This window comes from Varroa jacobsoni, unplaced genomic scaffold (assembly GCF_002532875.2).
Source record: "Varroa jacobsoni isolate VJ856 unplaced genomic scaffold, vjacob_1.0 scaffold_159, whole genome shotgun sequence".
Classification (NCBI taxonomy): Eukaryota; Metazoa; Arthropoda; class Arachnida; order Mesostigmata; family Varroidae; genus Varroa; species Varroa jacobsoni.
In genome coordinates, this window is record NW_019213061.1 from 173704 (window position 1) to 200711 (window position 27008).

The window sequence follows — 27008 nt, forward strand, 5'->3', positions numbered from 1 at the left end:
TTATTGGATTTCAGTCGTTTGATGAATTGTTTCAGCTATAGGTACGAACCACAAACTTGTCCATTTTTTATTTCCAAATTAAGGTATCACGCGTCAGTTTAATGCATCGCCGTCCTGTTTTCAATGCTTTTAATAGACGTAAACTATAATAAAGCAAATGTTAGGTTCTGCAATTATAATTCCTATATGTTATCTATTTTCATTTAATAAAAAGTCTGATAATTCACTACATAACGACAGATGTATTCTTATGGTACTGCCTAGATCCTGCGTAATTTCAACAAGGGAACGCAACATTTTCCCTAAATTTGGAATAGCACCCCGTTTATTAATGCTATCTATGCACGAAGTTTGACAGAAAATTTATATGAACCGTATTTTAGAACCTATTCACTAAGGAAAGCCTCGGCCGGAAAGCCTCGGCCGGAAAGCAGGCCGCACAGTACACTTCGTCTGTACAGCTATCGCTAGAAATGCGACGGAGTCGGTTTCATGAGTCAAGCAGGATCAGCTGTTAAGGAGTGGCGTTTCGAGATCATGATAAACATTATCCTGATTACTCTGTGCTGAACGTTCAAAATGTAAACCATAACGATGCTGGCAGGTAAATGTGCCTAGCAAAGAATCCACATTCGGCACAAGGCATTGTCTAATACATGTGGTTTTCCTTTCGAGGGCTCAAACCCTGAAAGATCTTGGTTTCAACATCGGCTGTGTTCACTGCGGACTGTACCTTTTATACAGTTATTATTCACTCTAATAATTCAGTTTATATACACCTTGACAAAGTCATTCAACCAATTATTCATTTGGGGCCAAAGCTAATACAAATTATTGAGTCGAACAGATTGATTTTTGATTTCATAGATAGCTTGATCGATGGATCGATGACGTACACTGCGTGAAAACCGATGTAGGTGACTGTTGTAGATAAGCTACGCTTGAAGCGAGCCATCAAAAAATTGTTTAACGCGTCAATGATTCGTAGAAAACATATGGTAATTGTATTGTTGTACCAATATCCGCAAATTTGCGTCAAACTCTAGATATCGATCGTCGAGCCTATGGGAATAAGACTATCGTACGAACAACCCATACAAACGGAACAGCTCAAAAACGTTAACGAGAACTGAAATCCGTTTATAATACCAAACGTGTCGTATGTGGAAATGCGTTACCGGGTGCTATTATTCAGCTAATAATTGCACTGCCGCTATCGGATACATCATTGTCCAACGGTAAAAAGCTGAACGCCAGTGTCTACGATTGATTGGCTAATAGATTGATCAAGGTTCGCCATGTATCTCTTTGCTTTCAGTAAAGGTATACAGTTCCCACTTATTTCTTGCGATGCCTCAGGCAGCAATTGGGGGGCCATTACTCATATCGAATTGCGTTATATCGTATCTAAGGTAAATTAAGTTTTATGGATGATGAAACGCTTTTACCACTTTAGTTCACGTCAAATACTGCACGGACTTCGATTATAATGAAACACTCCGTTTTCGACTCATAGTACATTTTTCATTAATGAAGTAGACTAAATAACCGAGCTTCTTTTAATAAAGCATATTACGAATTTCCAATATGTTAACGATTGATGTGAATTGGTAAAATCGGCCTTCTAATATCTGAGAGCAAATTCACATTGACAACTTCCACCCATCACAGTGAAGGCCGGACAGACTGCACTCCTTGACTGAATTATTTTCGCTGGGGGTGTCAAAGAGTTCTTGTGGACTTATAAAGGCCGATCGATCAATAACGACACTGTCAAACATGTGATAAATATTAATTTGGATATTTTCACGTTAAACATGCGAAACGTGAGTCATAATGATGCCGATAATTACGTTTGCGCAGTAAAGAATTCTCGCTCAGAAGACCGGGTCAGCATTGTTATGACTGTGCAAGGTACTATGAAAGGAAGCCAGCTTAAAGCGAGCGGCAATGAAGATAAAGCTTTAGTTCGTTGGTGTAATACTCATTGTTTACTTCGACAGAAAGAAGGATTGGCGTGTTCAATAATCATACTTATTTACTGATAGAACAGATATGTTTTATGAAAGAGAAGATCGAGGCGTTCATATTATGTTTATATTGATACCTCGATCTCATGATTCATGGTACTGGTGCTAAAGGATACACTTTTAGAATAAGGTGAAAATATCCGCGGCGTTTCTTCGATACACGCATCAGCTACCGTATCTTATTGAGCCAGCTCAGGGTAGAACAGATATAACAAATTTATTCATTTATGTAGTTCAGCTTTTACCTGTACCAGATTACCCAAATGCGGTTCCTGAGATAGCCTATTTTGTTTAAAGCATCTTGAACTCGAACCTCTAAGCGACGGGGATTTGTCTTGACTATATGTCTGTCTTAAGGCTTCCTATTCGATTTGATCAAAACTGCCGCTGTAATCTCCCTAGCCGTAACTTCCAAGCGCTGGGAGCGAGGCTATTTGAACCCAACTCACATATACTCAAGGAGCCTTCATTGACGCGCTCCTTTGATAAAACGTTTTCGGGTATGATGGCGTCACCACTTGCATCTACATTTTTAGTTACGTGCACTTTATGGACGAGTTGTATTTCCATCAGCACCGGTGAGTGTTTTCGGGAGTTTTTGTTTGTAAAAACACTATATTGTATGCAACAGAATATACATTCAGACATCTGGAATATCTTCAAAAACAGTTCCGTTTGTGAATGGCTTATGGTCGAATGTTTAATACAGAAACGGTACAGTTAGAAAAGCTAACAACTCAAAAGGTGCGCGTTGGCCGGGTGGTGAATTTCGTCTGTACGGTGCTTTCGGGAGATGTTACGGAATTCCTTTGGGCCAGAGACGGTCAGCTCATTCGAGATGGCCGAAAATTCCGTATTCATGATAATCCTGTAAGCTCATTTCTGACCATCCGCGACATAGAGGCCGGTGACGCTGGCAACTATACTTGTGTGGCTAAGAACTCATTTTCAGAGGATCGAGTTAGCGCCAGACTTATTATCGAAGGTATCTGTTACTAGTGGATATTTTCTATATTCCATTGGTTTAAAGCACTAGGCATAAAGATATGATTAAACGAAGTGGTAAACACATGGGAACGTTGCGCTTACGTCGGATATACAATCTAACAGAGTACCGCATACGATGACTTACGCGATAAGAGCGTTTATCATGTCAGAAGCTACTATCGGCTTTCCCAAAAATTATCTGTCACTTCAAGGTTTCGAACTGGTGTCGTGGTTATCGGTTTATTCCTGGTACAGTTAATAGGTGCGCTTTGAGTGTTTGGAAATTTATTATATCATTTACACTGTTCTGTTTTCACAACGTGTATTATGGCTTTGCAAAACAAGAACGAGTTAAGGAGGATCATATGGGGTACATAAATTGAGAACAAATTCTACTATCGTAATGCGTTTGCTCGGGATTGACCGGAAAATGCCTGAACTGCAACACATCGCTAACCCCCCTCAGACAGAGAACTACAAACACAATAGAAGAAAAAGAAAGTCACGCTGAAGAGATTCGGTTGTGAAGTACAAAAGCAGTATAGGCATTTTCTGGTGAATCTTCGATATACTTATTTTTTTTTGCTCATGAAGATACAGAAAGAGAATTTGGTCCAGGATTTGCTAGTTTTTTCCCGGAAGCTGCAGATCTAATTATCGATCCAGATTTGTTCCAGCCCAAGATATTTGATTGAATTCGACGTATATGCGCCATTACGACCAGCACTGGTAAGGCTTCTTTTATCTGTTCAGCATTCATATGTGTATATGAAATTGTTTGTGATGAAAGTAATTAACGTTTTATTACTGTGCGTTTTCAGGTAAAAGGGTGGGAGGGGTAGCAATAACAAAGATATTTGTAAAAGGACTTGAAGTTGTAACACATCCAATCTGTATTAAATGAGTAAAGTCAGTTTTTTTTTTACTTTGAAAGATTATTGATGCTTAGTCATACTTTATTGCACATTCGACAAGCAAAGTTTCGAGCTGTAAACGCATTGGGCTATGTGTGACGTTTCAAGTCCTTAGCAGCTGATGTTAAGACACGGCGATGTTACGTTACGTCCGCTGTCTACCATTGCGTCTGTGCATGTACATATCCATACTATCAATAAAATTGCAAATGATTTTTGCAAATGATCATTATCATCACTCTATTGTATGTAGGTATATGCATACAGGATGTTCTCTCAATAGATTCTCTTGCTTAACTTCGTCGAAGTTTGTATATAATATCTAATCGTAGCGATAATGTATCGTGTCCCATTGGTTGCTGCTTATCAACTGCGCCCTGAATTAATCTCATTCACTCTCCCCTACGGATTTAACTGGTTCCTCTGTCTGCCTGTATTTATCAAAGTATCACTAATGATACGTGTATACGCAATCATATAAATACGTCGCTTGTTTTGTCGTGCGTACGTCCGCTGATATTACATTTCGTTTCTATTGATCTGTTTTTACTTTAGCCTCTGCCTCGACCCCTCACTGGTGATAATTTTCGTCAATTTTATGGCTTTAAAAGCTAGCCTAAATGACCCAGCTCGTTGCGTGCAGCAGCTTTCGCGTTCGAACTATAGCGCTTCGTTCAGTTCTACATTCGCGAGCAGAGCTCAACCTTCATGGCATTCTTCCATATGAATTGGGTGGGACATGGTTATTACGCATATTTTTGTGTACGTGCTTGTTTTGATGAGTATTTATTGGCTTTCGTAGATTAGTTTTCCTCTTATTACTCTTTGTATCGAAAACAGAAGCTTGTTACCACACAGCTGGGAAAAAATATCTCACTTATTACTGCCTCAATATCTTTCTTACTATTATTGTTAGATTAAATCCGCTAAAATCACTAGCGCTGAATAATACTATGTTCGTACTGGTCTGACATCGACACACGCCTACGTCCTCTTGGGGTCTCATTTAGTGGCGATCACCAGATGGTTTCGAGACGCACTTAGCGACGAATGCCATAGAACGCAATTATTTTTGACCTGTGTACGCGGTGCTATCAACGAGTGAAGAACAAATAATAATAATAATCATAATTATATATCAATAAATTTGTGTTCTTCGATCAGCTGCTCGCTTGAAGCTTTTGCTGCAGGCGTCTTTGGCGTCGGCTGAGAACACAGGAGCTAGTTCACTCGGTCACCACAGTAAGCTCTGATTCAAAATGTCCAGCGCCGTGTAGGATAACCCGTGGTTGTCTTGATAATAAATCGCCTCTTTTCCAGATTTCTTGCCAGCGACATCTCGATTATAGTCCTCTTGCGGTTGATCTTATTCATTCCCTAATTTTTCTACCCGTCACGCAAAGTAAATGAACCTATATATTATACTCGCAGCTTCTTTATCCGAGGGGAAGATTATCGGCTGTTAGTCCCGGTTTCTTAAAGCTACTACTCATTCCTATGCTTACGAAAACGTGTTCGGTCGCTTTCTTATTTATGGCGAAGTCTTATTACAGGCAGTTTTTTTTTACAATATTCAATCAAAAATTATGGCAAGTTTGGTCCTGTAAACTCTGAATTGAAGAAGAAGAAGAAGAGTACGAGTCCAACCAATATTCAGTTTAGCTATATAATATGTATTGCTGAAAAGGAAGAAGAACATCCTGTATGTCCTTGGTATCGTATGTTTTAGGTAGAACTGCCCAGCGGCGAAGTGCGCGAACCTTGTGAGTCGTACATTTTGGCCTAACACACACACCTGACAGCACAATAACCTATAGATAGTGCTGGGTCAGTTCCTGCGGTGAGGGCCCTTGGTCCTCTACCGCATAGGTAAATTTTCAGGTCATCAATAACTCAACGAAAATCGTAAAGTGCTTTCTTTATCTTTGTAAAATACCACCCCCCAACAAAATTCTGAAGGAAGCTGAGCAGACCCTTATGATATCCAATATACGATTAGAAAATGAAGAAGATTTTTTAACAGTTCTCAAGTTTTTTTTTTCAACAATTTAAGGCTATTTGCCTTATAATACGATGTAATTTACCAAAATTCACTGCTTTGAACTTCCTCCAGAAAATATGCATGCTCAGTTGTTGCTCCACCATAGATATGATTTTTTTGTTAGTTTTTTTTTTTTATCAATAGTCCTTCTCTATCTAAGGTGGAGAGCATACTGTATTAGGTCGATCAGTGTTTAACTGGAAGTCAGACTGGGTCAGAAGTTCGTATAACAAAGACTAGTCTAAGCTAATGATTCTGCTCAGTTTGATATCGCCACAGAATCCTTTTTATTCATTGTTGATTCATATTATCACACTCTTTGTGTTCATCTAGCTTAAAATCGAGTCAATTCCTTGAAACAATACGTGTCGGAAACGCATTGACTGTGTGAAGTCAATGAGTGTTCATTGGAAAATTCTGTGGCGAAGAATTTCGACCTTCATTTTTACAATTATTTTTCGCTGCATGGTCCCCAAAAAGCAAATCATGTAAAAATCTATAGAAACAACAATCTAACATATTTTCCGCTTGCTCGTGATTCTGCAATCTAATAGGACCTCCGTCATGGGCCAGCGATCTTCAAAAAGAAGTCGTAGCCTCTCTCAACCAACCGCTCAACGTAAAATGCGACGTAATTAGTTATCCACAGGCAACTATTACATGGCAGCGGGTTGATCTCGGAGGTGAGTGCTCAGTGATGAACTATCATCATACGTTGAGTTCACTGTCTACACGTTCATTTCTTCCTTTCAAATTAGAATGAGACCGCAAACATGATCTTCTGGCCAGTGTTTGCTGACCATCTAACGGAACTAACAATGCCTGCACGCAAAAACTTAGTTTATGGTACGCACCAAATAAGTCAATCCAGAGGTAATCTTTAACGTACTAAGAACGCACGCAAGCTATTAGTTATTGCGATTGATTTTGCTTTGTCCTTAGCCCCTTCCAACAGTACAGAGATTATTATTTAAGTTAGTGTCCTTAAATATTCTCCAACACGTATATAATTCTCTACACAGTTTTGACTTTGTTTCTTTTTGGCTACGCAATTTATCGCTCGTAAGGTTTAGTGGCCTTCGGTAAATACTCGGCCTTATATATAAACCTTTCATTGCACTTAAAACCTGGATAAGAACATATTCGGAATTTTGCTATATCATTCGCTTAGGTATTTGCGCAACTTAAACGAATGCATAAAATAAAAACAAAGAAAAATTTATCCGTTTTCACGCTTTATATACATACCGTAAATTCTGCTGCTCGTGGTTGGCTAGACCACGTCTTATTGTTCGCTTGTTGAACGTACATATTTTGACACATTTCACAGGTTAGGTTGAGCATATTATTGGGATTAGCTTGATATTAAAGAGCGACGGCACCGCACTATATTAATGTACTGCTTTCGATCAGCTACAATTGTGTGTTTAAACTACGTGCCCGTACCGTACATCATCGTATATGCAACCTGTGATGGCTGCTTGGGTCTTCTGCTTTGTTGCTTCTCTTATAAGTTATATGTCTGTAGCTACTTCGTGACTCGTTTACGTGTCGCAGATTCACCGGGCCGTCACAGTCACGAACTCGCGTATTTCCTTCGCTATCACTAAATGTCAATATGGCGACTATCGTTAGCTGTTGTCAACGTGCATACGATTGCTCTAACTGTGCCGTTATAGCTTTGATAGCCATATGCTTTCCCCTCCGACCTTCTGCTTTTTGTGGTGCACGCAGGTCACTGCTTACTGCATAATGTTCTATTCCGGTTTATTTAAACGATGCTAAAAAGGACTGACAGTGCATTTTAGCATAAACCATCAATTGTTTAGCGTTTAACGATTGAAAGAAACATGTCGGGATGCGTATGGGGGCGCAGGTGTCTTGTTAACACGAAGCTAACAGTATCAGCGTAGTGGTTTTCCAAGCCAACGCTGCATAATAATCGAGTACCACAAATGTAGTAAATTGACAATCGTTTTTCTTGTTTTTGCTTCTCTTTTATATGGGCTTAGATAACACGCATCTCCAATCCGAACCGGATGGTACCCTACACTTCTCCAATGTTACCCGAGACGATGTGGGAACCTACAAATGTACGGCAAAAAATACCCTCGGAGAAATTCATAAAGAGGTCAAAGTTGTAGTGCGAGGTAAGGTCTAAAACAATTGAGCATGATGCATGAACGTTACAAGTTTTCGGGTATTTTTGTAAGCAATCTCGTTCGTTGTATGTATGCGTTATTCCCTATTCGCCAATTGATTGCCCCTGTGAGCTCTGCGCGAAATTAGGGAATCCTGCATACATGCACGTCCCGAGACTGGTATGCAAGTTATACACCGAGTTAACACTAACAAAAGAAAAGCGACAAGTTGCCATCATCAATTGACCATGTCCCCGGCTTCGGAACTGGGTCCTGTATCTCCGACGACATTGGGCTTCATCTGTTTTTACTGCTGGTGGGTGAGTCGGTAAGTAGACATTTGAAAGTCCAATCACAAAACATTATCTCCGACGAGAGGAAACGTACAAGAAGTCGAGACCGATAATGTGCTGATTTTCAATTAGTCTATTCATTTCTACCTTCTATTTCAGATCGGTCATAGCGAAATAAAAGATTTTTGACGATAATTCCTCCTTTCCTAGCGTAGACGTACCCTTCAATCATCGTCATATAGAAGAATGTATTGTTTGACCATATCGCTAGTAAGTTAGAGTTAGATCCTTTTTCGTACCTGTCGAAACATGAAGTTAAATGGTAGGACAAAACCAACAAACACATAGCATAAATGTAACGTCTTACGCTTAGGTTTAGAAATTACAAGTGGATACCTAAAAATGTCGTCTGTTTTCAACCTTTTGGCAGAAACTCTGCACTATATTAGATAGAATTACATTAGTTTATTCGCAGTAGTGACTTCTAAAACAAGACATCCATTTCACTGATTGCATTTTGGTCTTGTATAATCCGGTTCAAAAATTTCTTCCGCGATCGTTCAATTCGACGATATTGGGAAATCTGATGATCTATTTTAGCCCCAGGTTGAAAATCGTCTGTCGTAATATCGATCCCAAGTTTATACTCCAAATTTGTTCTTCATCAACTTATACACGAATTGAAGAGTAAAATGAAGGCCCAACTAACTTTTTATTGCCACGTTCCCTCACACCTTACTGACAATTTTCAACTCAGCACCCTTCAACAAAGTGATAATCTTATTACGAATCTAAATTATGCCAAATGTATTCGTGCGACCCATCCCTTACCACAGTCCACCCATTGGCTTACAGACACATCCTTTGGATGTAATTAGGCTGTCATTATCGACGCTGTCTATCTGCACTAGCTCTGTGACAGATTCAGAGCAGTGTCATGACGCTTCCCGTTCCATGATGCGTCTGAAGACATTAAAATGCTGAAGTGGCGAAGTCTGTTCCACGAGCGCAGGCCCTCGCCACCGCCCACGAGATCACTAGCACCACTGGTGCCCATGGCCAACGCCAGCTTATCGTCTATATCGAGGATTGCCGGCGTTGAGTAGCTGGCTTTTTCAACCAGCTTCCTCAGTGCTTAAGTATCACTTTTTTGGGTGCAGCGTGCAGATTTTTGTATGGCTACAACGGCCTATGCAGATGGCGTATAATGTCAATAGGGTAATACTGAAGTCGAAAGCACAGACCTGATGGTGAAAAGATTATCAGCGGGCGAAAGCTCGAGGAAGTTGGAAGAGAAGAGCCTGAAAAGTAAAAGGTATAGTGTGTGCTACGTTAAGACTAAAGTGGTGATCTTTGAAAGTGAGTTGTATTGTGCTTAAATGTGCTTGTGCAAAGAAGAATACGCTGAAAACCTCGCCTAGTTTCGTACGATGTGTGCAGCCTAAAAGGGAAGAAGGCATATGACAGATGATGGAATAGATCAGTTTGCAACATCGGAGCTATTAATTCATTGTGGATCTGAGGATACACGCACTAAGGAGGAAACGAATACTTTTGCCCCAAGAAGACAAATATTGCAGGAAAGTGTAACTTTGTGTCTATGATAGCAAGTGATGAAGTTGGAAATTGCTATAATTGAATAGCAGCAAGGAACATCTGTGTAAAGTATCGTACGAAATGAAACAGGGCGCTGTTTGTACTTGGCGGATATAATTACGTCCCGAATACAATCGTACGTGAAGGCCAGTGTTTATGTGAGGTGTGTATATATGTGTGTGTGTGTGCGTGTGTGTTCAGTATATATCCAAATAAAGTCATGAAGTGCATCGCTCATTGGAATAAGTGTTATGTACTCTGTGTTCTCATCGTTTATGCATCGTCTACGACAGAGACAGTTGCATCGGTAATTGCAGAAACCTTACGTTCAGAACTAGTCGATAGTGATCGAACTCAGTTTAGTGAAAATGTGTCACAACAACAACAGGTCGCTGTCGGTACGTATTCATTAGCTGTACTTTAAATATCATATAGATAATGTGTTGACGCGACACAAGTGCACTATAATTTTTGATACGTTTTCTACATTTTGATTTCCTGAAACCCATCTTCATTAGTTAACGCGTATGTAACAGGTATTATATATCTTGAATGAAATTTATTTAGTACGATATTACGAAGCAAAGTTATTCGTGTTCTTTAACTAAGCTTACGTGAATTGATGGTTTGGCTGAACTTATGAACCGCTACATCGAGTCATTGAAGTTTGTCAAATAAGTTAGGTATCAATTTACCTGCGATACTTTCTCTGTGGAAGTTTTCAACTGGCAAGCAATGAACACACACACATATATATCTAATTAATAACAATACAATAATAAGTACTAAAAATTTACAATTCTTAGGTGACTTGGTTTTTTCACGCTTCTACAGATTGTTCTGCTAAGAGTCCAAATGATGATAGAACAGCCAAAGCAGACTATGAAATGTTAGAGCAATTTCGCTTTTAAATGAAATTCATAATCTTTATTTTGTGACTATCACCGACTGCTATCAATCGACATTAGTCTCCATGCCACGTTTGCGAAATAGTGGTGGGCTTTTTTGAATATCTCTTAATGCTGACTGGTGTCAGATATGAAAGAGTATTTATCCTGTCCTATCTAAAAACGGCGCGGATCGATACATTTTCCAAGACTACCCTGTCGGTAATGCGGTTCAGAATAGGTCACCACTATTAGCGCCCAACCAAGAGTCAATTGCTCACAGAAATATTACAGGCATCGAGAAAACTTCTACCGCTGGTCTGGGTCCGAATCCGATCGCCAGTCAGCTTTTAGTAAAAATGAAGCATGTCGATTTTTTTGAAGTTATTCTTGTTACTGTTCGGAGTAGCGCTTCTGTTTGAACGACGACGGGTCGTTTCCACCAGCATGTAGCCATCTCACGGAACTGCTGGTGTTGAAATGAGCGAGTAGAGATTAGTGAGGCAGTTGCACTCATAACAGCCGTAAGACGTCAGCAACTTTGTCATGGATGATTTTCTGAATTAGAAAATCGCCTAGATACGGACAATAGACAATGGCTGCAACCAATAATGTAAACGTTTAAACAACCATCACTGGGTCTATATACGGACATAAAGTCGTCAACTTTTACATGGTCGGTATTGTTCAGTAGTTCTGTGTGGATAAATTAGCTCTGATCTTTCGAATCGATGGATTCACTTTAACACCAACAAGCCTTCGAAATCGTGTTAGCTCTTAACAAATACACTCGTTCTGAAGCGTTGCGCATTGTCACACTTCCGACGGAGCAGTCTTAGCAATCGCATGTAGCAATATATACTTGTGTTTTTTACCCATTAGCCCACAGAGCATTTTTTACCTATGTCCATTGGACATTGGTGAGTTTACCGCGGATTGAATGAATAATTTAGGAAAAACATTAGACGTCGCTGTTAACGCGATATCGTGTAAGACAAATGTAAGACCGATCGACAACCCTATCATTCTTCGCTTTCGTTAATTTTAATTAAGACAGAATACTGCAATGAACGATAAGATGTTATGTTACTTTATCAAATCTCTGTTTCCTCTTTATGACGTTGCTACCATAAGTCATAATAATAAGTTTATGAACGAGTACATAAAAATTCCCTAGAGTCGAAATCGGCAACGTATAGTCAATTACATAGTACCACTTATATAAAAGACGCACTATAAACCATTTCTCTTACTGTCATCCTGTTCCTCCTTTCGCTTATATATTCATCGATTCGATCACGTTTTTATCATGACTGACGGCTACTACCAATACAGTAAAATGGAGGTTATCCATAAAACGTTTACAGTTTACAAAAATATGTCCGATCTCGTCCGCCCATTTTTTTGTTGTCCTACACAGAGGCACGCACACAAACAGACAGACCCACAGAGAGAGCAGCATAGTAATTGCCCACAATTGGGCTATGATCATACGATCCGTATCAATTTTGTTTTCGTTCAAATGACGATATAAAAATGATTTATTCAGCCTAGGATTAATTATGGCGCCATGTTGTTGCTGCCCTTATCGTCGTCACAGTCGTGCTCATGCTTTGGGCATAACCGAATGCACTGACCGGCAAAGTGGACCCATAATAGAGAAAGATACGTGCATCCACATTTATCCGTTCCCATTTGTTTCAAGCTCTGACGCGCTGCTTTTCACAGACTTATCAATGTCGCGCTGGCAAGAAACAAAAAAATAAGACATTTGGCCATTTTCTCGTACGCGTAATTGTCGCACATATATCTTTTCACTGTTATTTGTGGCATTGCTCCGACACGTCACGCTTGTCGCCGATCGACCAGCGTTAAACACCTGATCAGTTCAAGGCTCTCAATAGCACTTTTATGACCTGTGATAAAGCGATGATTGAATTTCGTGAGCATCGTTCAGGACTAGCCGCAGGAACACCTAGTAGCTAATCAGAAGTCGGCGGGAGACCATCAGAAGATACTGAACTTTATCAATGTTTATCAAGAGCCAGCACATGTACAAAAATCCTTCTTCGTCTAAATAGATATCAGTTGCTACTGTTGTTATATGGCAAAAACAGTCTTTCGTCATCATACGATAACATAAAGGATTAGCCTCCCCTATCGAAACGAAACGAAGCGATGAAGAGTAATTAGCCGGCCACTCTTGACCAGTAGCCATGGCTGGCAGCTTGTCAGAAATGGCAGGAGGAAAGGAAAGACAAGTTGGTTTTAGTAATACGCAGTTGCTACGCGTTTCCACCTCAATGGCGATCTGCGCACAGTGGTCAGCAACGTTAAGCTGAAAAGAGCGTAACGTCGACTATGAAGGACGGAAATATTAAGCGGCATCTAGTTGGTTGGAAGGAGCGAACGCTTAGTATCAAACCCATCGGCAATTAAGTTCGATAGAGAACGCATCGTACATAATTTATTATTGCGTGTTTTTTTGTGCGGTTTGTACCTTTGCAGCGGAATGGTGGGGTTTGGGGAGTGGACATAGCATATAGCATTATAGGTGTGTGCATGGCATAACGGTTTATAGGTCTCCCTATAATTTCGATTAAAAGATATTTTCCCGCTTGAATTTTCGGTGAGCAGCTAAACGGCTCTCAAAACATTTGAGTTCCATTGAATGAATCCGCGCAGTATATAGTTACTCTAAATGTAGATGGTCTTGCTTTTTATGTATGTATGTACATAAAACGTTAGGGTGATTTCGTCTGTGGATTTAAGAACGTGATGATAATGGTGCGTTCTATGTGTACTACAGTTATAGTCTATAAGCACAGCAAACTGGTCGCCATGCACAAAAACAACGACGCCATAGGAAGCATCGGAAACACCGTACTCAGTGGTGGTATTGATTGCTTTCTAAAATCTGAATGTGAACATGTCTCCTCTGCATGATTCCAATGTCACAACGACAACAACAGTTACAACAAAAGCATGGGGAACTAAAATAATATTTGTAAAAGGCAAGTACACTTAAAAGGTACGAACAAAAATCTGGAAATAGAGCAGGCTACACGATAGAACAAGCTTAAAAATACAAGGACAAATGATGACTAAAAGTGATTGCGGTTTGGGTCTACAGCGTGTTCTATTCTCATGTTTCAACTATTCAGCTTGATTTTTTGAGGATATTTAGAATACCAGCTTCCATTACATATTGAACAAATTGCCATTCAGGACGTTCTCAAGGAAAGTAAACAATAAGTTGTACTTTTTTTCGCGTTACAGATTTACATCCTAAGTGCCTCTACACTGGCAGGCAAATTGCTGCTACGGGTTTTCCGAGCATTGGTTTACTTTCTTCAGCAAAAGGGAGGGGTTGCTTACAGCATAAGTGCCTAGTACGTACTCATATAAAAGTCCGCATAAGCACACTGTATCTATAAGTACAAACCGCTTCGAAACGTATAACGAATTATGAAACCCTGTTGTGTGAATGAAACCTATCTCGCGAAACACAATAGGTGATTTGTCTGCATTTAAAGGTTGTGAAAGAAATCCACGATGTATTCAATACACGGAAAAAACAGAAGATTAGATAATCACGATGGCAGTGATGGTCAGAAATATTGCCAATGACATCCGAGTCGTTTAGCTTTGATGTAAAGCCTTATATCGTACCGCTGAGAATTTCAGCGTTCCTCCAATAACAGCTACTACAGCGTTATGTGTACAGTATGTTCCCATTAAGAGTAGCCAATGGACAATACGGGCTGGGCTTCAGCGCTGTACATTTCATCAAAATTGTTCCTAAATGACAAATTCTTTGCTGTTTTTTTGGCTGCGGGTAGTAATTATTTCAATAAAAAATGCTCAAACATTCACTAGCGGCATGAATAGGATTAGCAGGCGCCGGTTGGCAAAAGTCTGACGTTAGTGTATCAGAAGCTAAACAAACAAATTATCATTACATCGCTAACGTTACGGGGAAAAAAGAATGCGCTTATGTTTTACAGGGTACGACATAACACCTGTTATCAGAGCTGATTAATATCTATTCTGCTGTGCCGCTCACAGATAAAACTGTAAATAGTCTGCGATTATCTATAATGATGCCATTATTGTTATCATCATTACTATCGATGCTGTCAGGGACAGCTATTCTGTTATCAGTACGGGTCCACGCACGATTTACGCTCCACGTCATTGCTGAGTAGAGTGTACATTGCACTGAATTGAACGCGTAACAGATATTCCAATGAAATTTTTTCATGTGATAATTTTCCAAATATTCTTTCTTTAACCCTTGTTAATTAAAGGGTAAACTTAGTAATAGTAATCGTGCGTTAACATATGTGTATACAAGATACGGCATATAAATCGAGCGAAATTGAATTCTGGGAAAGTGGCAGAAGGTCAGAGTTCCAGAAATTCAAAAAGACTGGGCTTATTTGAACGATCGAGTTGGCCCATGATATTGCCCTGCCTGAAATCGCAGTGAACTCTTGTATTCAAAGCGTAAGTGTATCAGAAATAATAAATCCAAGCGCTACTAAAGCTTAACTTGCCTCGTTGAAGTGCTCATTCTGTAAGCCGCGTAACAACTAGCAATAACGTGGACTGTCTATTTCAGGCAAATGGAAAGTTTTTTTCTCTTGATGAGATTGATTCAGCGTTAAAAAGTTAAATAACACCCGGTCTTTGTTCAAGTTCTGAAAACGACGCACTGTCGTTTTTACGAGTTCACTATTTTGTTTGAAAAGAGCTGTCTTTCGTCTAAGTCACGGATGGACGCTACGACTAATTTCCCTAATTCGAAAGCATCTTCTCTTGTAGATAGCCGGCCACCCTGGTGAAGGATAATACTGGTACAGTGTATGAACAGAAAACGCTTTATAGTTGATCAATACTAGACGTTTCGCTGTCGATCTAGGACCACAGCCACGTTTTAATTGTTAAATTTTTTTTTAATCAGGACAGGTCGCTGGTTCGAACCCTATAATTTTCTCTGTTTACTCAAATCGTAACATTTACACTACACAGTATGTCATAATAGGAAATAAAAAATTTTAAGTAGGTTTATCAGAGCGAGCTTTTTCATAGCATTCAGAAATATTGTCACAGCCGTAATTTTTGTTTTTTTTTCGCACCTTCCTTAATTTTTCTAATTGTCATAATCATACTTATTTTGTGATAGTGACTTATTCGACCTGCAGTACTAATCGCACGCTATTTATAACGATATATATAATTTTCCGTAGAACTGAAAGATTGATAGGATTGAGTCGATAATGCATACGAGTTGTTTCGGTGAACGTCGCGTGCGTGATGCATGATCAACTAGCATTGCAGAGGGGCTCTCGCACCTTTATGGGGAACGAAGGTCTCGCTGGTGCCGTGTTGCTCGCCGGTCCGGCCGATTACCGTGAACAGGGGTCTGGTGAAACAAGGATGGGCCACGTCCACATAGTGATAAAAACGATTCACTTGTAACGCAGGCCATTCATCTAGCTATCTAGCTGACTCTCTTTCCATTTCATCTACTATAGAACGATCTCAATTTTTAATCAAGATAGTTAGTGTCCTGCAGGAGCCTTTCACCTCTAGACATGACTCGAAGCAAGAGTCGTTGCCTTAGCCTTGCTGAGTACACTAACATTATTCGATCGGTAATAATTAGGCTATTAAACTTTCCTATGAAATTCAAGTTATTTAACTTTAGAAATTCATTTAACTTAAGAAATGCAACACCACCGATAGGATGTATCTAGACGTGAAACACGACAAGATGAAATCCGCTGTGAAAATAGACACTGAGCTCAGTATATCAATATATAGTAGTATAGTCAATCGTATAGTTCTTCTCAGCTGAAATACAATTTTCTATAAAATTGATACTTTCTTGAGTACACGCTACTACGCCAATAAGGGTGCCAGTGTCAAGACCAAACAAAGCAAAAGCTCGAATCTCGCGAGAACAAACACCCCACAGAGAACAGTATCAACGACGGTACCGTTTTGCTGTACCTTCTCTTTCTAGTTGCTTTTACACTGTGCCGTCACTAAATAGGCGGCCACCAGAGAAACACAATGACTGATACTATAAAATATGCGGAAGTATACAATATGCACACAAAGACACACGCACGAAAACTTAGACAGTGCTGTGTGGCCCGATGACTCCCTTTCGCCCTCTTTGACTTCTGCGCGTCTCACTTCTCCGTTTCTATCCACTGCTGCTGGCTACGAAATAAACGGAAAGCAGTAAATTTGCCATCAGCGAATCGTACTGCCACTCCCAAAGACATCGCGATCGTTGTTCAACTGTCATTTTGCAGCGACGGCGGCTCGTTGATTATCTCGGTATCTCGTCGTCTGCTATGGGGGTTACATCGACAGTTGTTGCATGATGCTACTCTAGCTGTTGTTATTGTCGCCACCTTCGCATAATGACCTAATTGGTCGGTCACTTGGTGAACCTCCTTGACGTCTGACGACTGGTTCGATTCGTCCAACTGAACGGAGTGGAGTGGAGCGGAGAAGCGTTTTATCCGATCGTGTTGCCGCTTCTGCCGTTACAATACGACGTCCAGTTATTCAGTCAATTGGTTCAAGTAGCGCCGCCATAACCACCTCGAAAACAACGGTTGTCTACGACCAGATGTATCTACGTCGGCACATAATCAGGCATTGCTTCTTAGAGCAGGAAATCGTATGACGCGCTGTTGTTTCTACTTCGTCTTCAAGGATAGAAATCTAATACAATGTACAGGGAAGATGTAAAAGGCAGCATTACTAGCTGGCTCGTATTCTGACACTGAGTAGAGCCGTGGGTATTGTGATTGTGATGATTGTTTCCCTTTTCGTTATTATGGAGATATCGGAAATATCTGTCGTTGGGGTCGACATATTTGTCGCCTATCGTCGATTATGTACATGATTATGCCACTCTCTTCATCTGTCTGTTTCGATTTTCACGTACGCTAAGCCGCGACGGCAGACTGTTATCGTCCTCGTCGTCGAGGGAAGCCGTTAATGATCCCTACTACAAAACAACTTTGTCCCTATTCAATTGCATCCTATCATCATATACTCTCCGCTTGTTTGGCTATTAGAGAGTGACAGAGGTAGATGATTCACTCGATCTGCGACCTAGGCGAATTTATTTAGCTTAGATTTCCTACGACTGACAAGCGCACACTTGACAATGCCAGCAGACAGACTCTTGGCTGATGCTCAGACTAATTCCTATTGTTGTAATAGCAATAATTTGTTGTCGAACGTGAATCGTGATCGATTTGATGCGGCGTCTGACGTTCGGGAAAACATACAAGTCGGTAATGCGAGCAGAGAAATAAATATCCAGCGATTTTATCCACGGTCAATGTGCCGTGCAAGGACGATATCATCAACAACTATAATCACCACCGATAGACTGTTTTTATTAAAACTCCTTTCATTACTATCATTAGTATGATACGATGATGACAATGTTGATCACAACAAGAATGGAGAAAAGAAAAGCAACTGTACGTACATCTGCTGCCGTAGTTTACCATCATTAACATGTAGTGTAAGAATGGTGCGGCGAGATGGGGTGGGGTGGGGAAACAGCTCATCGCACTGGACGGCTGTCGTCTACAGATGACCCTTATAGGGGAACTTCATTGATATCTCGTTCCATGGTGTACGATAACCGGACGATACAAGCTAGCTGAATCAACTCGTCTATTTCTAATTTTGCCGCATCGTACGCCCTGCTCGCTTGGTTTACGCAGCCGTAGAATTTCTCACATAGCTTTTCCTATTGTTTTTTTCCCTATCTACCGTTGTTACGAGCATCGCTACCATCTGCAGCCGTAACAAGCGTCCGACCAGCAGCAATAATAATCTGGATCCCGCCGTAAGTCTTCGGTGATCGTTGGAGTTCTTGCTCAATCACGTTTGCGTACGTAATTGTTATGTAATAACAAACTTAGTATTCATTAACTCTAGTTAATATATGACGTATGCATAGATAGATAGTTCTGACAAAAAGAGATTATTCTAACATTTATTATGGTGTCTTCAATTCTTAGCACTCGTTAAATGTCTAGCCAGAGACGCTCGCATCAAACGATGTGCTAAGCAGCTCGCGATGTTCTACGAAGAAAACAAAGGTGCCAACCAGCGGCGGTCCCCCACACTTTCTGACGATTTGAGAATGAAGATGGTGGTCACGACGACGACGACGTGTCGTTCCGATAACGGCAAGCTAAAATAATAAACACTGTAAAAAATAATGATACAACAAAATTACGAATATTATGAGTCTTAAATACGGATAAGAACGTAGCGCACATGGCTGGTGGTCCCGTTGTCGTGCGACTTACCGCCGTCAACGCGCGAAATAATGACTGTTGCATGGCTTAAGGTTGAAGAAAACTGACGAGACGTTATGCAGCCGAGACAATCATACTTAGCTCGTAAGCAAAAACGTCTGCGAGATAGATGAATTATGATGGTACTGAATGTCGAGTACACGCAAGGCTTTTGTACACTTTTCCTTGTCGACATCTAGCAGGACGTAAGCAGCTTTGTGCTAAAACTCCTAGACTTAGACAACAGGTCCTTTTTCATCGAACAACAGTGTATCCTACTAACGGAACCTCTCCCTATTTGGATGGTGTATTGTTGACAACAATACATCCAACTCGTTTTTCTATAATTTCCCGCACACTGTCGACCAAGAGCATTCGACAATTACCTTAATTGCGTTTTGTCTATTTTCCCTCCAAATGATTTTACCCGAACTGTTCTATTTCTAAAAACTCAATGAATGAGTTTAACTTAGCTTGGGTTCTGCTACGAACCATTTAATGAAGATATATTTTGCCTTGCTATAGTTCCTGCCATGCTAAAATCATTTCCGTAATCTAAATGAACTGGCGGAATCAGGAGAAGGAGAATACGTAAAGTGTTTCATTACACATCTACTCGAACGTACACAGTCGTCAGGCGTATTGCAAACGGAATATTTAATAATGCACACAAATACATACGCATAGAAACATACATACAAACATCGATTTGATCGATTCTTTTCCCATGGTTTTCGTTGGCGTTGGCCGCAGCAGTGGCGGCCTCGTGACAAAACGGCTCAGCGATGGGCCGACAGACTACTGATTTCGCCAGATGGACGGACTTACACCGCTCGAATAGTGAGCGATAGAGATGGCAACTAGCAGATGGACACGAACGACCAATCGTGCGTCCCATGGACCGACTCGTCGCGTTTACAGTCGTCCCGACCAGCCCTGGCTGCCAATTCGTGTTTCTGTGCGTCCTGTATCATGCCGTGTTAATATTGCGGCTTCTCCCGCAACATTTACTAATTGCTGGCGAGAGTAATAATAGAATCCATGATGTTGTGATAACATAATAGGTCTGATTCAGCTAATAGGAAAAAAGGCACAAAGGTGCACGGGACTGAAAGAGAGCATTACTAACGAATCGAGGACCAATAGCGTGAGAAATTTGTTGCAAACCAAGTCCATGTCTCAAGAAACAAGCAAACGGAGGCGAAATAGCAAAAAATAAACACAAAAAGGTATATGATATGTAGGTGCGCCTTCGATAATCCTTCTGTATAAAGGAACAGTACTATTATAGGATGTACTTGTAGGCTACAATACAAGCTTGGTTCCAGTGTCTTGTGATATCTTTGCGAATCTTGTGCGCCATTTTATGAATGTTAAGGATGTTGATCGTTTGACACACATACGTTAAGCCTGATCTGAAACATTGCGAACCTTTTCTGCCTTTAGACTTACTCCATCACGCCCTTAGTTGTTTTTCTGTTATAGGGAAGAGTGCGTCCTAAGGAGTTAATGGAAATACACGAAGATAAGTTTTAGAAATTATACGATACACGAGGCCAGAGCAAAAAATAGAAATGTTTATGAAAAGAAAAATATGTATATATCACCAAATAAAACTATTCATTTTGAATTTCTTAAGATTGGTGTATTATTGTCGTCGTTATCGTAAGCGGGACTTGAAGCAATTCAAATCGAGATAATACGTTTGCCTATAAAGCAGCACCTGGATACTGGTGAGTCTGGGAAGTCGTTAGCACAAGCTTAGCATACTCATGTACATATTTTGTATTAATGAAAAAATAATTGGAGGACCGATTTCTGTGGCCTAGGATCCTTTGTCAGAACGGATGAACTTAGACTGTATAAAACTTCAAGTAGTACTTGAAGTTTTAGTTCAGCCACCTTTGGGATGTAAATTTTTATTTCACACTTCGTGAAGAGCGCCACCCGTTTGAAACATTGCCTAGCAGCAGCATAAAACGTAAAACATTTAGCGCGGATCATAGGGGACTGCCAAGCGCAGAAAGGCGAATAATTGAGCTGCTCCATCTATTTAATCATGGTCCTCTCTTAACATACTCGATATGATCGTGATCGGCCTTCCTAGAGCTCCCTCCTAGAATAACAAAATATTTTACCAGTCAAACCAGAGGAAAAAAATAAGGTCTACTTCTCTATCACATTTATTTATCATTCCCAATTTTAACGTACACAGTGAAAATCAAGATTTAGTTTAAATAAGTGATCTCCAACTAGTTACTCGAATTAATTATAATCTACATATAAGAACATATACACTATGTACGTGAGGTTTTTAGTTTTAATTAAAACGTAACTTTCATATCATCTTTCTCTCGGAGAAAGCAAACGTAATCAACAGTAACAAAAAATAAGCTATACTTTCCATGCTTTAACTATATAGGACTACGACTAAGCCCCTATGGAACCTCCTATTTAGCAGTTGTCCAGCTATTATTCGCAAGCAACACTTCAGACGCGGCCGCAGATTTTATGTATGGAGTCCTTACAGCAACAGTTACCAATGATTCTGTACCAGTTTGTCATCTTATAGCCCTGAATTTTTGTTCCATAAAGTTTAATGCTCGATACGAAGACCTAGCCGCAGCTCCTTCAGCTTCAGTCAATGCTCAGATGTTACCCGCAAAATTACGGAAAAAGTCGGAAAACGGGTCCACATGCTGCAAACCTCAAAAAAGGGATTATGGAGATTGTTGGATTCGCTCTCCATGAATTAGCTATTACGACATTGGCACATAAGATACGCAGGTATCGTCGAAAAGCATCGTCAATGCACGGCTACAGCCGTTGCTTTATCCATATCCGGATATATCGACACGTAATACGGTGACGCGTATACGATGGAGTATTCTACTTAGACAGGGAAAATTATACCAGATCCGCTTTTTACAATCCTGAAAGACCTGTTACAATAGAAGCTTTTTCTAATGATATCAAGCTGATAGCTTCGTGCGCACGCATGCCCAGATGAACGTAATCGCTTGAGACGGCGGACTGACAACATTGTTAACCGGCAGCCTGCCGAATTTACGAGTAGCAAAAGGTCCTGAGTGTAACCAATCATGGCCTAGAAAAGGGAATAATTTCAAACATACGTGAAACGGAATGTAATTACGTAAATAGTTCGTTAATTAATATCAACTGCTTGAAGTGCAGCAAATAGACTTGATGATACGCAACGCCATTATGATTTTTCATATAAAAAATGAGGCGTTAGTACACAAATGGTTAAATCTTCACATACATTTCGACTAGTCGACAGGCAATGCATTACATGGCTAACGGAAAAGAGAAGATCTGTTCTATACTAGAAAGTTGTTATGTTTTTTTTATGCGCATATTCTTCAGAGTGAGCTGGTATAATTAATGTAAAATCAACCTGAGTCTATTCAAATAGCTCGAAATTTATTGGTCACATTACTTATAATAAGATTTACCATCAAACATGACAGAGTTATCCGTTTATAGCGCTAAAAGCATAGGCGCTAAAGTATGAAACTGTGCAAGATTGTCAGTTTTTTCGAGCAGAATTTCGGTGATCGCAAATATTGCTTGGCCGGATGTTATTGCTCTTCACTGCCCGTATGACTATCTATAATCGGGCAATTGTACTGCCAGCGAATCATCACCTATCCCAGTGTTTTGCATCCGTTAACCGTAAATATACATTTCCAAACTAAGCAGCGTGATAGCGGGTGGGTCTGGGCTGGAGTGTTCTCTACGGGATGGAGTCCTAGGAGCACGCAGCCACTCTTTCGCCTCTGAAGCTTTCACCAACGCCGAGTCGTTAGCTGCTGAGGACACAGGCTGAGGAACCGGCAGCTAGACCCCGAGCACCCGAATAAATGGGGGAAGTGCGAGCGGCCGAGCCAGTCAAGGACTTGTGAGGAGGTTATTTTGTAACCTGCTTGCTTGGCGGCCAACAAAGAAATTGGGTGCAAGGGACAGGGCTAATAGACATTAACTGTAGAATAGAAGCTGGGAGCTGTATGACACACCCGATAGAACCCAGGTTTAAGAAAGAAGCTGTCTGTCTGCTTAGCTAACTACCTGCTGTGATGCTGGTAGGCTTACCTAGAGGACGACCGAAAAATGAACCGGGCATTAGCGATATCAGAGCCTATTCACATATGGTAAAAACGCAGAAAAGAATTCGCAGGACCCGCCGACACTGCTTTTGTCAGCGAGAGGGTGCGGTGACAGACTTTGCTTAGACAACAAAAGTAAGGGTAATCAATAACACAGCGAGAGGATCAATTTTCATCTGCTGCTGTAAAGGAAACTCAGCTTAGAGTCAAAAAGAAAAAAAAAAAAACAGGACAATACGGAACAAAAAACGTGTTACCTCTCCTCGAGCAATTACGTTTGCCTGCTTTGCTGGCACACGCCGTCATACCCTCGTACACACGTGTTCGGAAGCCTGAGTATCGTCTCGTTTGTCGCACTAATAATATGCATGAAAGAATCGAACTGCAATTGCCCTAAAAACTGTAAAAGGACGCAAGCATCCGACTGCCCTGAATCATCAATCCACTATTTGGCAATTCCTGCTTCAGTTCATACGATTGCAGAGGTAGGCATTGAATGGTGCTGACTGATGTTCAGATTTGAAAAATACAGGCGGCAAAACGTATTCACATTTGGACATCAAAAGATTAGAGAACTCCCATCCGGTCCTCGAAGACCGCACGGGCAGAAAAAAATCGAATTTTCTTTACATGCGACAAGTATACAACGAATATATACATATGTAATAATAATACTTGTTTTGGGCGCCAAACTCGTTCTCGCCTATAAATGCAGCAGCATATAGTGGTGCTTTACGATCATATTCTAATGAACATATTTACATTTGGGTAGTTCAGTGATACTTGCTCCCTTGAAACACCTTCGCAGATTCTCATAAACTTGGCTTATAGTTAGCAAACCCAATGAATCTGTCCAAAAAAAGAAAATGGGATAACATAGGTAGAAACAACAAAAGCTTTATAAGCAACCCAAACTATTATTCGCTACTTTCTACTCCAACAAATCATTCCCAAACGGTCACGACGGCTGATCAAGGAGTAGGCGAATGACTTCAAAAAAGTGGGCCTCAAGAGAGAAATATTATGTGGATGATGGTGGCAGCGCAAACGACATCACGAGATGATGTAAAATCGTACGCGCATATTTGGCTGGGTGGGATTTTTTCGCTTCTACTCCTACGCGACAATCAACAAAGTATTATAATGATGTTCTTTCACAATGCTTACAAGTCACGTGTTTATCAGACGCTGCTGTGGTCGGCTCAGTTGTCTAGACGGGCATGGATGTCGTTTTTCTATGCCACTTAAAGTAGATTGGTTCTATATGACTCGAATTTGTATATACTATGCAATGCAGAAAATAGATAAAAATAGGGAAAAATGGACCTCCCAGATCATATGATTAGATATGTTTAGACCATAGGAGAATGGACGAGTAAGTTGGGGCTTGAACTGACTGAGTGGCCGTTACATGATTGAGTGCACACACGGTACTCTCCATAGCAAAATTACAGTTACTTATTGCGATATTTTCTGTTATTCTGCATTCTCTCCACTACAGGTCCCCGCATCCAGGCGTTTAGCATTCACCCCACAGCTGTCGGTTCGAACTTAACTGCTGTCTGTGCCCTCGTCAGTGGTGTGCCTCCCGTTGAGTTTCGCTGGTTCCATGAAGGACATCTGATTCGCAGCGGAACCCGTGTCCAGCTTCGGCAGTTGACAGACTTAAGTGTACTGCAGATTCAACAAGTGATTGAAGCCGATGGGGGTAGATACGAGTGCGAGGTAGAAGACGCCAGGAATTCGAGAGATCGGCACGCCACTCAATTTGTGGTTCTTGGTAAGTTTGACCAAACAGAAAATATCTACATACGGCAGAAACGACGGGTAACCGAAATGAGTTTCGCAACGCTCATTGAATACCAAGTCTATTGGCGCAAGGTGTTTGGTCAGATATTACCAAAGAAATAAACTTACGAAAAATAAACATACAAATACGTGCAACAGTTCGCCTCTTAGAATTCCGTTAACGGCACACACACTAACTTATTTATATGGTGCTAGCGTATATAGTGTAGATACAGCATTGAAGGAACCAATATGAGGATGTTTTCAATATGATCGAGTTCTGCACGACCATACTCCAAAAGCTTGGAGAACTTAATTATCCTTTATTTCTTACGCGATAGTTTTAACATTGCCTTATGGGCAGTGGCCGCTTTTGTTCACGAGTTGATCTCTTCTAATTTTTCGTTTGTCGATGGCTAACTGTTGATACCATTTAGGAACTCGTTGTCCTGAATTGTTGTCATGGCGTAATATTCTGTTTTTACGGCTCAACGGTTCCTATCGAACGTCTATGGGAACATAGCAGTCGCTGTATTAGTTACCTTTTCTAAGAAAAAGGCTGTTTTTATTTAGCGACATACTCATGTGACACCGCAATAGATATGTTTTTCCTACTGCTCTAGACATTATGCTAGTATTAAAAGAGGAAGCATGTTCAGCTTAGTAAACAAAATACGGCCAGTGTCTTCTTTTATTCGTTCTGCTGGAGATTCCCTAGAAATCGCTGTGAGCCAATCCTATTTTTCTGTGGCGTCGCTGCTGCACTATAGTAGAAAAGAGAGAAGACGACGCTAGGTCCGATTCGTAATCATTCACGGATGCGCTCTACTCACAAGAATCTGTTCCGTCTTTGCCTTCTCTGCTCGTAGCCAGCCAGTAGACGACCAACTTACCGCTAACTACGGAAAGGCCATAGTGGGCTAGCGGTATCAAAAAAGATTACGCGTAGTAGAACTGCATCTTTGGCCGGCAGATGTTTGGAACATTTTCGATAAACAGTTATTATTCTTATGCGGCTTCCAGATGGCCGTTGGGTGGCATTTGAAACAGATGACGGAAGCGAATTCTGAGTTTTCTGTCAGTTTCACTCTTGTGAATGAACATATTGTCCGACAAAGCATAGAGAATCAGAGCTGATGAGATCAGTGCTAAAGCACTGACTGACAAATGGTAACCAGCAGGGGATCTATCTACTGAAGCATCATACCGACCGATCTGCAACTGTTGCTCAGGTGCTAAACGGATAAACTTGTTTGAAGATTTTCAAGTGAAGATTACACATGAAGAGTAGAGGAAATAATATGATACATTTAAGAGTGCTCTAGAGCTTAAAAGTCTACAGCTCAATTTCGCGACGCATACGCATGTCATCTAAATTCAATAGATTGAAAATCATACAACTTCGGTATGCCCGAAATCATGGCCGTTCACAGAGAATGCATCGTGGCGACTACCTCCTCACTGTGCACGTTCTCTAATATGCAATTTATGACTCGTGTATAAATTAGCGACATTACTGACGCTAACTTCTACAACAGCCGAATAAAATACATCTGACAAGGTCGTTTCATACATTCACCGTATAATAGCATTGCGGTCGTTTATTTCCCACATTTCATAAGTCATCGGTGTCTCTTTGCATCGGCTGCATTTTATTGGCATCTAAAGGTTTACAAGATACGACGAGTTTGAAAACCAGGTGAAAGTATCTCTCATTCTAGCAGAGTGAAGTTTAGTAGGTCGAGATACTCGAGCGACGCCTATACTTCCTTCGCTTAAGGGCGTCTTGCCGTCTCTCCGGCGACCCGAAGGGCACAGGTCTTAAGCTCCAGCCCCTTCCCAAGTGACATGAA

At 40.7% G+C, this 27008-nt stretch overlaps 2 protein-coding genes across 5 annotated transcripts in view; both read left to right on the top strand.

Annotated features, from left to right (window-relative positions):
- LOC111270380 (cell adhesion molecule Dscam1) overlaps positions 1–27008 on the top strand; it is a 185641-nt gene that overhangs the window by 116881 nt on the left and 41752 nt on the right. For all 4 annotated transcript variants that reach the window (XM_086972474.1, XM_086972470.1, XM_086972472.1 and 1 more), the window contains 2 exons: positions 6527–6655; positions 7985–8122. In XM_086972474.1, the coding sequence (XP_086828600.1) occupies positions 6527–6655; positions 7985–8122 (267 nt within the window). The remainder of the gene's footprint in view (positions 1–6526; positions 6656–7984; positions 8123–27008) is intronic.
- LOC111270485 (muscle M-line assembly protein unc-89) lies at positions 1278–4335 on the top strand. Its single transcript, XM_086972477.1, has 2 exons — positions 1278–2608; positions 2740–4335. Exons 1-2 carry the CDS (start codon positions 2374–2376, stop codon positions 3027–3029), a joined length of 525 nt encoding a protein of 174 aa, XP_086828603.1. The 5' UTR covers positions 1278–2373; the 3' UTR covers positions 3030–4335.